Source organism: Filicampus tigris, chromosome 5, assembly GCF_054856515.1.
Source record: "Filicampus tigris isolate MCC_2025a chromosome 5, RoL_Ftig_1.0, whole genome shotgun sequence".
Lineage (NCBI taxonomy): Eukaryota > Metazoa > Chordata > Actinopteri > Syngnathiformes > Syngnathidae > Filicampus > Filicampus tigris.
Window position 1 is genome coordinate 21580790 of NC_141221.1, and position 18081 is coordinate 21598870.

General features: G+C 41.6%; 1 protein-coding gene across 7 annotated transcripts in view; it reads left to right on the forward strand.

Annotated features, from left to right (window-relative positions):
* Positions 1–18081, forward strand: part of fbrsl1 (fibrosin-like 1) — a 330172-nt gene that overhangs the window by 125811 nt on the left and 186280 nt on the right. For all 7 annotated transcript variants that reach the window (XM_086031613.1, XM_086031617.1, XM_086031615.1 and 4 more), the window contains exons 3-4: positions 11176–11277; positions 15337–15372. In XM_086031613.1, coding sequence (XP_085887739.1) covers positions 11176–11277; positions 15337–15372 — 138 coding nt within the window. The remainder of the gene's footprint in view (positions 1–11175; positions 11278–15336; positions 15373–18081) is intronic.

Genomic DNA, 18081 nt, shown 5'->3' on the forward strand with positions numbered 1-18081 from the left:
CGATTTTACGATTACAATTTCTTTTTAAAATAAAAGAATAATGAAAATGAAGTATTTTGAATGTCTTTTATTTAAACATAATTTTTATTTCTTTGAACTCAAAATGCCAGTCAATTTAAGTTCAATGAAGGGGATCAGCTGGCTAAAATGCAGCCTCCTACCAGCCCGACCAGAGCAGGGATGATTCAGAATGGTTCAGTTCTATTCCAGGCAATTTCCAAGTTTCAATCCTGGGCTCCTAGTTCACCATCGACCTGGCCAATTCCGTCAGTAGAGCATACGCTCCACTTCACTTCCTCACTCACTCGGCAGTCGGCTCAGATAGTCGGCTCCTGCAGCAAACAATCCCCCACGTGTCACTTTCTCCTCGGCCAGCGGACAATCACTTCCGCATTTCAGCAATTACATTGAACGCGCTACTCACGTGGCCGCATGACAAACACGTATGTAACCACCGGAAAACAGATCTTAATACGAAGAGAAAAGCAACAGAAAGTACAAATACAAAGAGAATGTACAAACAGAACACAATACAAAAAGTACAAATGGGCTACACTTAGATACACCAAAAATAACCAAATCGAACGCGCCGATTTGATCGTTTTAACATCGTTTTATCCAGAAAATACGGTTACGGTTCAAAATCGCTTAATCGAGCAGCCCTAGTCCACAGTATTTGATAACGCTCATGTCATTTTTACCTAAAACGCTCACGTGGCTAATTCGTTCAAGCTAAGTCAATCTACGATCAAATATGTCGAAAATATGTGTATCTGATGGAAAATTGTCATGTTTGCAGCAGCAAATAACGTGGCTTTATGGATGTAAGGCTTGGTGTGGACTAACTATTGCATGAATTATTACTGGAATACGTTTACTGGACCCTTTTCGACGTAATAGGACCATTTTTGATGGATTATGTCATAATCCAGAAATTTATCAGGTTGAAATGGTGAGTTCCGTATTGTTTGTGTGTTGCGACTGATTTAAGTGCTCGCTGAGCCTGCAGATATGATTGTATCTTAAAATAGTGGGCATTATTCAAATCTCCAGGGACTCCGTTTTTTAAAGGTGTATGACATGCCCGGGCATGTTTCCAGGTAGTGACTGAAATCTCCCGGCAAGCAACTGTCCCGCATGCTGGAACGTTAATTAACCAGAATTGTTTTTATAATCCACACATTGAAGACAGATTAAAAATGATTCCTTCTTAATACTGTTAATTTCTTTTAAACAGTTCGCTATATGTACTGCGTTACTATGTGTATGCAGGATGAGTAGCTGGAATGGTAACCCAAGTTTCAATGGGATCAGGTACAGAAATTGCATTTGACTGCAGTTTACGTTTTATTTGGAAAACCAAAATTAGGATGTTCTGATGCAAATGTAAAATCTGGCCAGGTTCCAGTTGTGGTTGTACAATGTCTTGTGATCCTAGCATATTTTTCCCCTGAGTATCTACAGACACATTGATACATGTTTGGATAAAACCTAACCCAATTTTAGGCATTTAGAACCTTTATGTTTTTAAATTCATTATTAACCTTCAATCCAATCAAGCTTTCACAGCCAAAACAATCATTATTGCACATGATGCATATGATTTCAGTATCATCTAAACGGATGATCTGTACCACAGACAGACTCTTATGAACTGATAAGAGTTCAATGTCATCCTTATCTGCCTGTTTGAGTGTTATGGAGTTGAGAGTCATAAATGATTAACACATCAGACATTCAATTTATGGTTTGTGCACTTTGATCTTCATTTTGAGACATTATACACATTTTATCAGTAATTTCATTACAAATTGCTACTGTCATATAAACAGTGCTGGATCCATCATTATCAACAGTGAACCAGAACAGCAGCTAATGTTAAATGTGCATTTGTTTGTTTGTTTGGTTGTTTTTTAACATGGAAGCGGTTTTCTACGTTCACGAGACTTAAATCATTGAAACCACCAACACCCCATCAACCTACCGATGAGGCAACATCTGGAGAAAATGGGGATACACTATCTTTCTGATAGATACTTTAACAAGTCTGCGAGAAAACTGGGAATTAAACCCTCCACCTTTGGTTTGTGAGGACCACCAGCTGAATTAACCAAGCTGTACCAGCAAATAAAACAAGCCGTTTTCAGATGAATTAAATGTAGAGCAGCACCCAAAGTTATAAATCTATTGTTGTATTGGTCGTACCAACAACAACAACAACAACAAAATAAAATACCACCTATCTAAAGCATTTCATAAACAATAGTAGTCACTTGACTTTGTTGTTGTGCACCCTGTTACATCACGTGTCATGTGTGTCGTTTCCTCCCACATTAGAAAAACACGCATGTCAGGCTCATTTGTGTGCATGTGTTCAATGTGTCATACTTATTATTACCACTTTCCTCACCCCTTACTCGTCTTGCTCCCTTACTGGAGACATATGGTGATAGAGAGACCTGGGGTCCGCTGGGAATGCTCCTTTGCTGCAGTTCGTCTGTTCTAAATGGCATCCCACAGGACTTTAGGCTCTCATGGGGTCGTTGCCTGCTGGCAATCAGGTGGGGGGGAGGTGATTTCATTTCCCAGGTTGACTGCTTTGTTACAGTCACGGTCACCAGCCGCCCCAGTTAGCCTTTCAATGTGCATTATTTGACTGTCCAAATCCACCACCTTCTCAGTTGTGAACCTCAATCGTATTGCAATGTTTTCGCATTTGGGTGTTGTCGCGTGATAGCAGCGTCAACTAGTACCGTTTCTCATGTCTCATATTTGTGAATCATCTTACAAATGCATTGTAGCTCTGGGTGCACCAGGGAAGAGAGTTATAGGAGCGTTTTAGGCATTGTATAATATGTGTACCATTTTTTATGTGGACATTTATTATAAGACGAGCTCTATGAATAATGCATGGTTAAAAGGCGTAATGAATGCACTGGGACTCGTCAAAATAAAAGCAAAAATCCATTTGCTCTCCCTGTAGTAAATCCACTAGCTTGTCCTTGGGCTAATTTCCAACTTGGGACTTGTGGTGGGAGCAAGTGCCCGCCTTGATAGCGATTTCAAGCGATGGAGGTGTTAGTGGTGCTGTAAAGTGAAAAGGGGAGGGAGGGGGAAAGTGAAATGAGACATGGATGAGGAACAAAGCCAGGGATACCGCCATCTCTTGATGCCTCCCCTCCTTCATCTCACTCTGTTTCTGACTCTCTCCTTCCCACACTCCCGTCTGTCTCTCGCCATAACTCCTTCCCCCTGCCTCTGAGCAGCTGCCACTTCTGAGCCTGAAGAAAATGAAGGCAGATGAATCAATTTGGCCTGTGGCCCTAAAGTGCACTTGTCTGCACCCCGGCCTAGGCGGGGGGGATAATGAGCCAATAGATTGAGCGCGGCATCGAGGCACCTCAGCCAGCCGCACCACCGGGAGGGACCCTTCGCACACACAAATCTGATGCCTCCCTGAGTAGCGGTAGCAGGCTGTCACTGGGTTAATGGGGGTGAGGGTCCTTTGAGCAGGACACTTTTCAGAACAAATTAGTGGAAGTATCCGTATCTGTTCTCCTCAACCCATCCCCCTATCCTTACTTGCCCCTTGAATCTACAGCGCCAGTTCAAAGCCCAACTACCTGACTAGAGCATGTTAGAGTTGATCACGTTGGTGGGGGTGGGAGGGGGGAGTCCAACATTTAAGGGTAATAAAGACTGACACAGACACAAGGGTGAAGCACAACCTCCCTTACCACCGCAGACAGGTGATGGCTGACTAGGGAGGGACGCTAGAGAGTAAGAAGAGATGGAACTGGTAGAAAAAGCGAGGTAGCGCTAACCGCTTCTTTCATCCCGGGAGAGGCAGATTCTGGAAGACTGTGTAGTCTTCCAGTGTCCCCTCAAACCTCCTGCAAGGTGAATGAGGTGGTACGAGGAAAGGGGTGCGACAACAAAGCATCCCCCAGCAGCCTTGAGCCTACTTGTAAGGCTTCAGAGGGATTTGCAGTGCCAAGTCACAGTGAAAAGGAACGGAACGTTTACCAAGCCTAATGTGAACTGACGTGGGCCTCCAGTGTCTCTGTCATTGCCTTGACAAGACCTTCCTAATCAGGGGGGAATTGTGACTTCACCCAGGGTTAAAGTATAAATGAGCAGACAAAGTCAGCAGCACTCAACTTGGGGGGTGGTGGAGGGGATTAAGTTGCTGGAGGGCCTTTGAAGATAATTAAAGAGCACAGAGCAGCGGCCTCCAGAGAAAGACTGGAGGCATGTTCAATACCGAGACTAATGGTACTAATTTCTTGTACATTATTCATGTAAAACACAGGTTCTCACTTAGCTAGTTGTTGTTTTTTTTTTTGTCCATAATTTACATTCCAAATAAATAAACTAATTATCATGGCATTAACTCACCCTCAAAATGTTAATCAACAATAAAGTGCTCAATACTCACGGGCAAATGGTTTTAGATTCAGAAACAATGCAGGATGTCTGAGACAACACAACATGGCGTATCTTAAAAGGAATCAATTTTCCTTCTACGTTTTATAATGTACAAATTCCATTGAAGGCAGTCAGAAGTGCCAATCCTTTGTCAGATTTGGCGAATTTCTGCAAAGATCAGTTGCCCGCTTGTGTTCCATTGAGCGACGGCTCACAGGAAACGGTCCATGCAAGCTGCGTGATTAACTATGATGTCTAATTAGATGCTTTGCTCTGATCAATAGTCAGATTGATTACTGACTGGCTGCTGTTGCTCCTGGCCCTTTGCTGGAAATTGCCAGCAGCACTGATGCTGGGTTAACAAAATAATCCACTGCTGTATGTCATGCTGTTATGAGTGACACACTATACCTTGACACTTTGGGCTCTATTTTCATGACTAGCGCAAATCCAGTGCTGCACTAGGCGTGACTCTGCAAGGAGGCAGGGTAGACCAGTTTTAGTAATTGGTCAAATGCACACAAGCCAGCATATTTAGAAAAGGGTGAGTTGCGCTGTTGTGGGCGTTAGCTTAGACTACTTCATTCGTTATTGTTGTCACAGTGCCAAATTTTGTCTTTGATACTATACCTGCATAAAATACCTCAATACCGATACCGAAATGGTACCCCGACAAAAAGCTAAAATCAGCAAAAGCAGCAAAATTATAACTCACAAAAGAATTTAATTTTTTTTAAACATGTTATTTCAAAATATTAGGATATGCTTGATAAGAAAATAACATTTTAAACATTGTGAAACATTTATGAACATTTGCACATGATCGAGAGTGAGATACAGTAACTATATTACAGTTTCTTTCTATACTTGATTATTTATACTTTATAGACTACATGTAAATTAAACTTTAAGAAAACTAATTTCCATTTGTATATACATAACGTCACTAGTAGAAAATGTGCACGGAGGTTTATAGAGCCATTAGTGTGGGATCTACTGTAATGCAGTATTGAGCAGGTTGTGATCATTTTCATGGCTAGCTGTATAGCCTCTATGCATTTTGGACACAGACTTAGCCAATTCAGATTTTAAGAATTTTTTTTTTTTAATAACGAGATCAATGCCTGCATGTATATGTTTGTATAAGCATAATGTATACATGTCAATGTATGTACATATATACTTATTCACTATAAATTCTTATATTAGCGAACGTGCAACAAGTGCTTCAATGCATTGAAGCTATCTTGACACGCAGGATGCGTGCCACCGAAAGGTATTTCAGCAGGTCGGCAGACAGGCGGCTATGCGCGTATGTATAGTTGGTGGGCTACGTGTGCTTATTTTTTTGGTGGTATCATGGTTTTGGTATGGTCGTTTTTGACACCAAAAAATCGGGGGAACCTTACTGGTACTGGTATCTCTTATTTGCATGATCTACAAAGATGTGTTGACACCCGGACAGACTCTTGCCTAATCGACAAATCACAGATGACCTGTTTTCTGAAGCTGAGCCGTGATCGGTCGTTACCTGAGCCCTGTGCAGTTGTGATGTCATTTTCAGTTGACAGAAGTGACAAAATGGCCGCCACCAGAGATGGCTAAAAACGGGTGGATTAACTCTTATTCCACAAACGCAATATTTATCAGAATGCCTTGTTTCAACTAGTGGGCTTGCATAGAATATATTCTTGAAAAAATATGTTTGGGTTGACTTCCCTTTAAGCACATGGGACAGTGCACCCTAAATGCAGAATGAGTTAGCGTCTTGAATGTTTGCGGACTGTATGTATCCAAACCTCATATGGTTTGTTTGCCAATAATAATAATAATAATAATAATAATAATAATAATGGTGGCACGGTGGTCAACTGGTTAGCACGTCCGCCTCACAGTTCAGAGGTCGTGGGTTCGATCCCGGCTCCGGCCTCCCTGTGTGGAGTTTGCATGTTCTCCCCGTGCCTGCGTGGGTTTTCTCCGGGTACTCCGGTTTCCTCCCACATTCCAAAAACATGCATGGTAAGTTGATTGGATACTCTAAATTGCCCCTAGGTGTGATTGTGAGTGCGGATGTTTGTCTCTGTGTGCCCTGCGATTGGCTGGCAACCAGTTCAGGGTGTCCCCCGCCTACTGCCCAAAGACAGCTGGGATAGGCTCCAGCACGCCCCGCGACCCTTGTGAGGATAAGCGGTACAGATAATGGATGGATGCATGGATAATAATAATAATAATAATAATAATAATAATAATAATAATAATAATAATAATAATAATAATAATAATAATAATAATAATGGGCGGCACGGTGGGGGACTGGTTAGCATGTCCGCCTCACAGTTCAGAGGTCGTGGGTTCGATCCCGGCCCCGACCTCCCTGTGTGGAGTTTGCATGCTCTCCCCATGCCTGCGTGGGTTTTCTTCGGGAACTCCGGTTTCCTCCCACATTCCCAAAACATGCATGGTAAGTTGATTGGACACTCTAAATTGCCCCTAGGTGTGATTTGCTTTTATCATACCAGCCCTCGCGGATCCTGAGGTCCTCTGGCGCCGGCCTTTTATTTATTCCAAGGGTGAGGACCAAAATGCATGGCGAGGCTGCATTCAGCCATTTTGGTCCTCACCTTTGGAATAGCCTGCCAGAGGATGTCAGGTCTGCAGAGACTGTTGATATTTTTAAGAGGAAGCTCAAGACACACCTTTTTAGTTTGGCTTTCAACAACTTTTAAATAATTTATCTTTTCTTTTGATTGAAGATAATTCTATGTTTTGCTTTGAATGTTTTAAAGCACTTTGAGTTGCATTTTTATGTATGAAAAGTGCTATATAAATAAAATGTGATTGATTGATTGATTCTGAGTGCGGATGTTTGTTTGTCTCTGTGTGCCCTGCGATTGGCTGGCAACCAATTCAAGGTGTCCCGCGCCTACTGCCCGAAGACAGCTGGGATAGGCTCCAGCACGCCCGTGATCCTTGTGAGGACAACGGTGTAGATAATGGATGGATGGATAATAATAATAATAATAATAATAATAATAATAATAATAATAATAATAATAATAATAATAATAATAACAATTGGAATAATAACAACAATAATAATAATGTGTTTAGTAAATTGATTTCAACAATGATTCCAAGTGTTTAATGCCAGCTGTTGTCATATTTCTCAATGAAATATGATGACATCCATGCACATGTTTATGGTGCTCAGAATCTGCCTGCCTCTCTCCTGATCAAATACACCAAAATCGTGTCGACCAGCTGTCTACCTCCTGCCTACTGACTTAGATTGGCTCCTGAAGGCATCTAGTTTAGAAGACTTACTGCCACCAAATTTGTCAGCAAGTTGTAAAATAAAACCCCTGGGTGTTCTAGTTTTAATTTGCCTGAACATGCTAAAGCAGGACACTGCAGTTCACACAGCCTATTGGCTCGATTCAATGAAAATACAGAGGTGTGGCGACAGCTACAATTGCTTTCAACACAAGGGCATAGACAGTGTGTCACGGGTGTTAAACTTCACACTCTGGACCTGGGTGCTGGCATTCTGCCTCTCTTAGGCTTCTGATGCTATGTCAGAAGCTGGAAAACACCACGTCTTGCATCAGTCCCTTACACAGAGGACAGCGAGCGGGGGAAATTATGGCCAGATAGCCAACATGAAAGAGGCTTGTTTTGCCTAGGCTTTTTCCTTTTCTCTGCCATTCTCACTTCAAACCCATCATGTCGTTCCTGACCTCAGACCACTGTTCACGCCCTATGGCCAATCGTCATGCATGCCCAGCACAGCAGTGTAATTAAAAGGGAATCACAGCTACTTGGCATGTGAGCTGGTGGGCACAAGGGTAGACAAACACTCTCTCTCTCAGCTGCCTTCCCCCACCTGCCAGGTGGTAGCGTTCAGGACCTGTCAGATTAGCTGATGACCCTTTTAATTCTAGCCCAGCCGGGGGCCATAATTGATATTTACTGGGAAAGGTTAATTGTAGCAGTGATCTGCTTAAATTACAGTGGAGATCAGGAGACCAAGGCCAGCCGGAGAGCATGTCACCAGGGGAGGTGCTACATGTAACTAGCTAGTTGAATGGAATACACCCCGCAGCCACTGCCACTTTAACTTCAAGGTGGGGAGGTAGCGCGGGACACTGTGATTGGTTTGTGCCGTAGTGGCCCAGACACTTCTGTGCTTAGATTGCCAACCTTCCATCTGGCTGGAATTTTGGATGAATGCCAGCTGTGTCTGAATGGTTTGTAATAAAACAAGCCATCCATGATAGTATTTGGGTTACCATCATCTGGGTGGTTAAGACTGCTATTTCCATGTGTCCTTAAAAGCTAAAAAGTGAGATTTTATACTAATCGTTTTTGCTGTGGTGTCAGGAAATGTTGCATATGTCTCACACACAGATACTAGCAAAATTGCTCGTTGCCTTCCATTAAAGAACGAAAACCCACTATGGTCACTGAAATCATTTAAAACTGATGAGACTAAAATGCATACGGAAATGCATAGTGATGAGCCACATAGTTTAAGCGAAAATGCGCTTTGAATTGATAGGACAAAACATTTTGGATCACTACAAAATTTGTTGTAGACATTTTTAGATGCACTTATGAAGCATAGAATAGACTTTACACTATCATGATTTTTGGGGCTGACCACCGATTAGCGAGTTAAAAAAACAGTAATTGATTCAATCACAAGATAAAGCAATTATGTGTGTATATATATATATATATATATATATATATATATATATATATATATATATATATATATATATATATATATATATATATATATATATATATAGGTATAAAAATATGAAAAAAAAAAAAAATATATATATATATATATATATATATATATATATATATATATATAGCGGCACGGTGGTCGACTGGTTAGCACGTCCGCCTCACAGTTCAGAGGTCGTGGGTTCGATCCCGGCTCCGGCCTCCCTGTGTGGAGTTTGCATGTTCTCCCCGTGCCTGCGTGGGTTTTCTCCGGGTACTCCGGTTTCCTCCCACATTCCAAAAACATGCATGGTAAGTTGATTGGATACTCTAAATTGCCCCTAGGTGTGATTGTGAGTGCGGTTGTTTGTCTCTGTGTGCCCTGCGATTGGCTGGCAACCAGTTCAGGGTGTCCCCCGCCTACTGCCCAAAGACAGCTGGGATAGGCTCCAGCACGCCCCGCGACCCTTGTGAGGAGAAGCGGTACAGATAATGGATGGAGGGATGGATATATATATATATATTTTTTTTTTTTTTTTTTTTTTTTTCATTTTTCTTATTTTTACGTGAATGGTGTTTCCCCGTTACAGACATCACATTAACGTGAAAAAAAAATAATCCAAAATTGGACGTAGGTGTTTTTCACAGGACAGCGACGATATGTTAGACAGTGCCAATTTTTTATTGGCCAAAAGTAGGCAAAAATTCATTTGTTGCAACCTGCCACAGGTGAATAAGTGAACAACAATGCAGCTGTAATGTATTTCTTTGCATTTTGTGAATGATTTCATTCCTACCATTTCATTAGGGCTGTTTGATTTTGCCTAACAAGAAAGTCTCGATTATTTTCTCTCAAACCCGATTTTGCGATTGCAATTTCTTTGTAAAATTAAAAATAATGAAAATGAAAGTATTTTGAATGTGTTTTATTTAAACTTATTTTTTCTTTCTTTGAGCTCAACATACCAGTCATTTTAACTTAATACACACAGAACAATCCGTTGGGATTAACAGCATTTTACTTACACAATAGATTTCAGATCTGTTCTTAATCAAACCAATAATGAAAGAAGAAAGTGCATATACCATCTGAAATGAGATCATCAACATGAAAGAAGGTAGACAGTCAAGTTTGTAAACCAAACAGTCTGTCAGTAAGTCATTTTGCCAACCAGCTAGTGACTAGCCTTTCACCTTTCTCCCTGGTCTTACTTAAACATAAATCAATGATTAGTGCAAAACTGTCATTCAATAATACAATGCACTGTCAATCTTAAGTACAGATGCATAGTCCGGCAGGACCAGAGGTCCGTTGTAGAGGAGAAAAAAAAGGGACACCTTTCCGTCGTTGAGCTAATTGCTCATGGATTGTATTGTACTAAACGCTCACTTGCCTGAGCAAATAGCAGAATCGCCGGTAGCCATGGATGTTGTTGTTGTTGTTGTTTCGGACTGCGCGCTCATGGGAGGAAGCGGAAATGCATAGGAAACTAAGGTGGCTTAGATACTTAGATTTGAAAAAATCGATTGTGCCGATTTGAACGTTTTTAAAATCGTTTTATCCAGAAAATTCGGTTACTGTTCAAAATTGCTTAATCGAGCCGCCCTAATTTCATTGGCCGTTCAGTGAATTAAACACTTTACGGCCAATCAAAAAATTTGCATAAAATGCAAACTATTAGTTGATCCGATCCAGCTGATCATATCGGTGTAAAGTCTAGCATACGACAACTTGGTTATGTTCTGGGTTTCCTTTGCTTCTATCCAGCACATTGCATCTCGAATCTGAGCAGGGTATGATGAAATCTTAAAACTGAGGCACTCTGAAGGGAAATGTGCTGCCCAGTGACAAAAAAGTTTGGTCTAAGCAACAATAGCCCATAAATAGTTATTTGAAGCCATTGTTGTTATTCCAACTTGTAGTATAATGCGGCCTACTCCATACAGAGAGATTCACTGTGGGGGAAAAGACATATTAATCAAATTGTGCTTTTCTCTTGTGTCCTCCAGATCAAACCATTAATGCTCTGTCCAGTCAAATTTTGTAAGGATGAGGCAGTGCCAGACTTCAGCCTACCTCACAGGAGCAACACCAAGGAGCAGCTGAATGAGGTGAGACTGCCAAGGATTTTCCATATTGGTTTACAAATGTTCCTGTTACAGAGGGAAAAGGTAGCCATTTTACAGGAAAAGGCCTAAGTACGCAAACAAAACAAACACCAAAATCAGCTGGCGGATGTTCTCGTAACCCATGTCTTTTTTTCAACTCTCATCTCATAAAATATATATTTGAAGAAGCACTATTAGACTTGATGCACACATAAAGTTATTAAGATCGTCACACAGCATCTAGTTGATCTGGCATTATTTCAACCATGACACAGTTAAATGTACTATAGACATGTTCTAACAGGGTTTAGCCAAGCGAGGTCTGGCGTCGGCATGGAATGAGTTAAGAAACTCTTCCAATTATCACTGTGCCAGAATTTATATGCCAGCTCATTTAGAGGATGAGTAGGTGGCAAAGGGAAATTGAGGCCATGCATTGGTTCAACGTCAGGCTTGAAATAATACAATTTAGATACTGTGAAAGTAATGAGAATTTATGCTAAATCCAGAGCGGCATTTTAAATGAATGTAGAAAGATGCGTCCCAACAAATGCCTGTCAAGCAGCACCCCAGTACCCCCAAACTAAACTCAATGCGAGTGTTCATTTATCTGTCAAAAGCAGGACGCGAGAAAGCAAATGCAAACTTCCCTCTCCAGCACTGATGAATCGATGGGAGGAAAAAGGTTTAATGAACTTGTTAAATACACTGTTTCAAGCTATTCAATGTTCCAACTGAAAATCCAGCCCAATTAAAAATCCCTAATCTGTCACTTCCTCGTAGTCATTGTTTCTATGTCTTACAGCGTCTGCTTCTCCATACACTGTCTGTCTGTCTGTCTGTCCCTATCTCTCGTTTGTTTGGTACAATAGGATGTCTCCTAATGAAAAAGTCAGAAGAAAGAGCAGGGCTTGTCAGATAAAAACACGACGTTGGTTGACAGCTCTGACAGGGATCTATGACAAGCTCTGAGAAGGAGGGGCCATGAATGAGTGATGGTGGAAGCAATCGTGGTGGGGGCGGTGAAGGAGGGTTCCCTCCTGAAAATTGCACGCTGCAGTTGCTGACACTGTTAGATGCAGAATATCTTTGTAATATGCTGCCAAATAGAGGGTGTACAGACGCCGGTGGTTGTCACTATGCCATCCACATCCATCCATGATGTCCGACCATCTGGCTGTCTTGATATTTCTCATGTCTGTCTCAACATGTCTGAGCTGGAGTTTGTATTCCATTTAACCAAGGCCATGGTTGTTTCATTGCCTTCTTTGCATTTTTTTCAGCTGCTTAAAATCACAGTACTAAACCAAGAACACAGATTTGCATACCACGTGCTCAACCAGATCAAAGTCTCAACAGCTTTAAGAGCTTCAAGCTAATGATGCCATGTCGTCGACAACTGTAATGGATTTCTCTTGTCGCGTCGCCAAAAGAAACAGAGACAAATGTGACGCGGATGTTGTCGCCTGTCTGCTTTTAAAAACTGTCATGCATCAATTTGGGCACAGGTACTAAAACATGCCAGGGATGCTGTTTGTTCATTGCCACGGTTGTCTCTTTATCTGTTTATTTTGACCCAGGTAATTGTGCTTGCGGTATATTGAGTCGCCCCAGCAGTAAGCCACACATGGATTAGGGAAATATGGGGGGTTGGGAGGTTATTCTGCTGAGGGCTGTGATGCTGTTGGGTCTCAAACAAAGTCCTGTTTCCAAATAAACCCACCCACCTAACTTGACTAACTTCCACAGATGACATAGACTTGCATCACTTCCCTAGTCGTTTTACTGGCAGCTATGATGGCTCCACCCTTAAAACCCTTCGCAATGATAGAAACAACGATATCGGGTGGGGAACTGTTAACACCACCCACTCTTCTTTCCACTATTTTATTCTTTATGCATTCTGTTTTTTCCCTTTTTCTTGGTGAAGGAGGGGGCATGGAAATGTGGAGAGGATTAGGGGGCGGATTTAGCAACATTTCTCTTCTCCCAAGCTGTTAGTTAACCCTTCCATGCCTCCAGCATCCGCCCTGTCTCTATTTCTATCAACTAACAACACCGATGCATTCTCTCCCACATGCACACACACACACACACACACATGCGTCCCTTCACCCTCCCCCAAATTCTCGCTCTCTGGGGCGGGTTCTTAAATCCTTTTGAAGTCCTAAGCACTGCAGAAATCCATTGAGAGCCATGTATAATGGCTTTTAAGAGAGAGTGTTTAGCTATATGCCGACCCTATGGCTTATGAACCGCTGGCGTTTTAATGGATCCCCCTGCTCCCACCCCTCTTTTTCTCCCTTCACCAGTACTAAATCCAATGGATTGTCCCTCATTATCATTTAAATAAGCCTCTCTTTCTACCCAGAATGTGCCATGTTGAATGAACTCTACATAGTTCAGCTAATTCCAAATGGCCTTGGCCTCCTAAGGCTTATGTCCTAAGCACACATTCACAGCACACAACACTTGTATATGTAGACTTATTTATGCAGGTGTACAACAGCCTGTTTAAACTTGGTGTATGAACACACAGACCACAGGTCTAATTTTCACCCAAAAATACTTTTGTTTTTGTGCACACAAATCTACCTCGCGTCTGGTTCTTCCACCCTTCCTCTCCTCCCCCCTTGCTGGTCTGATAGTGAAGGGATCAGAGAGTTTGAGATGGACATGGAATAGCCTTTTGATTCACGCAGAGCCTGCTTTCCGGTTCACGGCGGGACTTCTGCCTAATCATCACCACAGGAGCTGTCCTGCAAATCAGAAGAGCACACAGGCGTTGATGAGTGCTGAAGCCTAGAACAGGTGTGGGAGAATGGATGAGGGGCACCAGGAAAGGAAACAGTCCTGGTGAAGGTATGGGGGAGGTTATTTGGATTGGAAGTAGACCCGTGGATAAAATTGGTCGAGCAGAAAAGTTCCCTCCACAGGCCAGGGGGAGAAATTGCCCATCTAGACAGAAGAATAGAAGCAGTGAAAAGTGGAAGTAGAGGGAGGGATTTCAAGATTGGTTCACCTGCTGGGTGAAGACAGACTGTGCCAGATAGCAGAACAAAATCCAGGATTTTCTGTGTCCATGTTTTTTTTTGGGGGGGGTGGAGCATTAAGAGGGCTGCATAGGAAATCACAGGAGGGGCTTAATGTTTCTTTGCAATGTTTAGCTCTGATTATAGTTATTACGATTTTGATGTTTTGTTTTCCTACTTCTTTGTTCCCCTTCCTGTGGCGTGTTTGTGTGGATTGCTTGAGCCCTCCAATGACTGACCAATTAAAGAACTGCCTTTGGAACCTGAATATTTTGTTATTATTTTTGTTTAATGTAGTTATAGAATCACTTCCATTGTCAATGATGATGGCATTTTAATGCTAGATGATGCAACGTTGTGCTCCCGACTGGCTGATAATATTCAAGGTTTGCCTGTGGGTTAGGCTGGGTTGATACGGCCTTAAAATAAAACATCTGATTTTTTTTTTTTTTCACCAATTATAATGGAACTCCCACAACAGAGCCCCTCACTTATTTTATAGAAAAAAACACGACAAGAAAGCAAATGAAAATGGCGTTATATACAAAAGTTTTGCTGCCGCCGACACCTAACTGACTCTGCTTGTATTAACTACCTTCACTTTGTTTGTAGCCATGTTCTTATTGTAAACAGTGCACAATATAGGAATAAAAGGGGGGAAAAAGTCCAGATAAAATAAAGTAATTGCTCAGACCTACTAGAGGTTTGTTTTTTCTTACTTCATTCTGTTACTGCATTGTAACACAAACACAAGTCCAAACATTTTTTGTATTTGAAATGTTACTAAATATAAACTTTGACACATTTCCTCTGTGAAACATGCACACATCATTGAACTGTATATGAGCTTAATGCCATCCATTGTGAGGCCAGAACGCCGGGTAGCAGTGTGCAGCTACGGCATACATGGCGGGCTGGGTAAAAGGTTAACGTGAATATTGATATTAAAGCGGCACTGCTTCATCATGTCTGTGTCAGGGAGTGAAATGCTCCTTAAAGGTCATTCTTGTTCTCCTCTCTCTCCCTACAGAGTTCCACTCACGCGCTGTCAGGCCGCGACTACTCGGTAAGTGACATTTTCATGCTTCATAGCTTTATGGCGGAATTACAATCTCCAACGACCCGCTTTATGGCCCCAGAGCTCCACATTTTAATTATATTAAATAGTGTAATGGAGAAATCATGATATTAGAAGCATTAATTCTGTCTGACTGATTAAATCGTAGCAAGGTGTCCTGTTGTACCTTGGCGAAAAGAGTGTGTTTTATTACTATCTATCTTGGCTCCTTTCACTTTGCATTTTGCATTCAGTTTTTTATTTTACTTTTAATTCATAATCCCCTTGCATGTAACGGAACATTATAACATCATAAATGCGGTAAATGTGTGCAGTGATAGAGGTCAGTCGTGTTTTTCAAAATGCAACAAGAAAAACAACATCCACCCACAAAACCTTAGCCAGTTCTTTCATAGTAGTCACTCTAACAATTTGTCAGCGGGCTATTTATATCCTGTTAAAGCATCCGTTGTCTCAGCCCTCTGAGTGTTAAAACCACACATTTGTGGCCTCATTTCAGTGATGTGTGTAGTCTGTTGGTAATGGAGACAGCAGTCGTCCTTTCTGTCCTTTGCGTAAAGATGAGCTCATAAGAGGAATATTCTTTTAAGTGTGCTACTTTTAGCTGATGAGTGGCATATGGCAATTCAAACTGCAAACTGGAGGCAGCCATCTAAACCAACAAAACAACCACAATGGTTGACATGGTTTGTCATTGTTAATCGGCCTCAAAGGACTGCCATTAAAGCCCCTAACAAAGTGTAACTTCAAAAGACATTGATCTCCATGCATCTTTTTTAAAATGTTGTTTTAATAGAACATGTCACATTCATATTCCCCAGCGGCTGAATATTCACAGATGAAAACAAGTATGTCCTTCCAAAAAAGCATGTGGTGGCCTTTGGCTCAAGCTGTCAGTTTGAGTCGGCAGAGAGCAAGGCTTTCTCTTCATCTGAAAGGATGAAGGGGGTCAGATATGGATGTGGCGAAGGCTTGGTGGGTGGTGATTTGCAGGCAGTATTGTGCAAGCAAAAGATAGACCGGTAAGGAGGGCAGGAAGTCTCATGTTGTCTGTCTCCACTTTCTGGCTTTCCGACATTGCTATCTGCAGTGTTTGTAGCCTCTGGGCATCTCCTGGGCACTGAGCTCTGACTCTCAATCTGCTCAGCTGCCGAGCCCACTTGATTTCTGCAGGCATCTTATCTGTAAGTGCTTCGGGCCTTACAGAATGATGGTTTCGAAAAGGGGGGCGGAGGTTGTAGGGTCGGGGGGCTCCAGGGAGCTTCCAGGCAAAGGCTGAGTGGGTATGGGAGGAGGAGTAGGTCTTGAACAAGGCCAGGGGCTGGACTGAGCGTTATGACTGGAGGACAATGGAGAGAAAGGCTACGCATGTGGGTGGAGGGCTACAATGTAAAAAAAAAAAAATAAATCATCAATTATGTTATTGTAACTTAAGTGTGTAATGTATTTCAACATATCAATACATGTTTTCAATTGTTAACATATGTTCATAACATATGTTCAAAGGTAACAAAAACTCTTTTAAGTGAGTTGCCCGAACAAAGGGCACAATTAGAAAATGTCAACGTGACGAAGTTTAACAGTAGAAGCCTGATTTTGTTAATGCACAACCATATTAATGTGCCACACATATAGTGCTTGAAAGTTACATTTGCTATATATTTAATATTATATGGCCTTTAGAGAGTAATTAAATAATTTTATAAAACTTTTGTCATCCTGCAATGTAAGAAACACTAATGAGGAACCTAGTGTCTTGAACAAAGGTGGAGACTTGGCGGAAGAACACGGAACATAGAGCTTCGTGATGTACTATGGCGGCTGTTTAAAAGAAAAGTAAGTACAGAACTCTGTTAGAAGATGACAACAACTACACAAACATTAGTCAAGTGGAAAAAGAATGGAAAAATAAATAATCCCTCCAGTGCGACCACGTTTCTCTGTGGTACGTTTTGGCTACCGGTTTGGCAACGGACTAGCCGTGCTCTACCCGCGAATATATCGCTATCCGGAAGCGACGGCGCCGGCTCTCGAGTGACGTCCGCCCTGTCTTCCCCCGACGGTCTGCGACCGAAGCAGGAGCAAGTGAGTAAAAATAATTATTTCTTCCTATTTTGCATTTCTTCATAATCTGTTTCCAATGTGGCAATATAAAGAAGTGAGGCTACAGGCAAAGCTGCCATCATTTTGGGGGTGAAAAACCTAAGTGTTTGGCTATATTAGCCTCTGACTCGCTAACTAGAAAAGCTATTGTTTCGTTTAAAACAGAGTATTTCTGTCGTGGTACAGTGAGTTAAACGCGAATATCTGTCTGTTTTTGTTTTTAGGTAAAAGGGACAATGCTGCTCGTTATTTCATCCCACCGTCTGTGATGGGGGCATTGAAAGACAGTTTATACAATAGGACATATGTCAAACCTGGACAGAAAAAAAGAACTCCATCAATCCATTCAATGTTAATAAGTTAATAAGCACAAATATCTAAACAGTGTGGGCTTTCTAACAATCTATAAAAGCTGACAAATAAGAAAAATGATGGGGGTGAAAGAACTATAATGTTTTACCTACTTAGAATCAATGGGAATCCTTCTAGGTTAATCTTTTAAGTCGTGTTGGGAAAACTATGTTGTTACATCTGCAGTTGTGACAAAATATTTTGTTTTTGTTTTCATGAAATATCTTCTAATTAGTATATAAG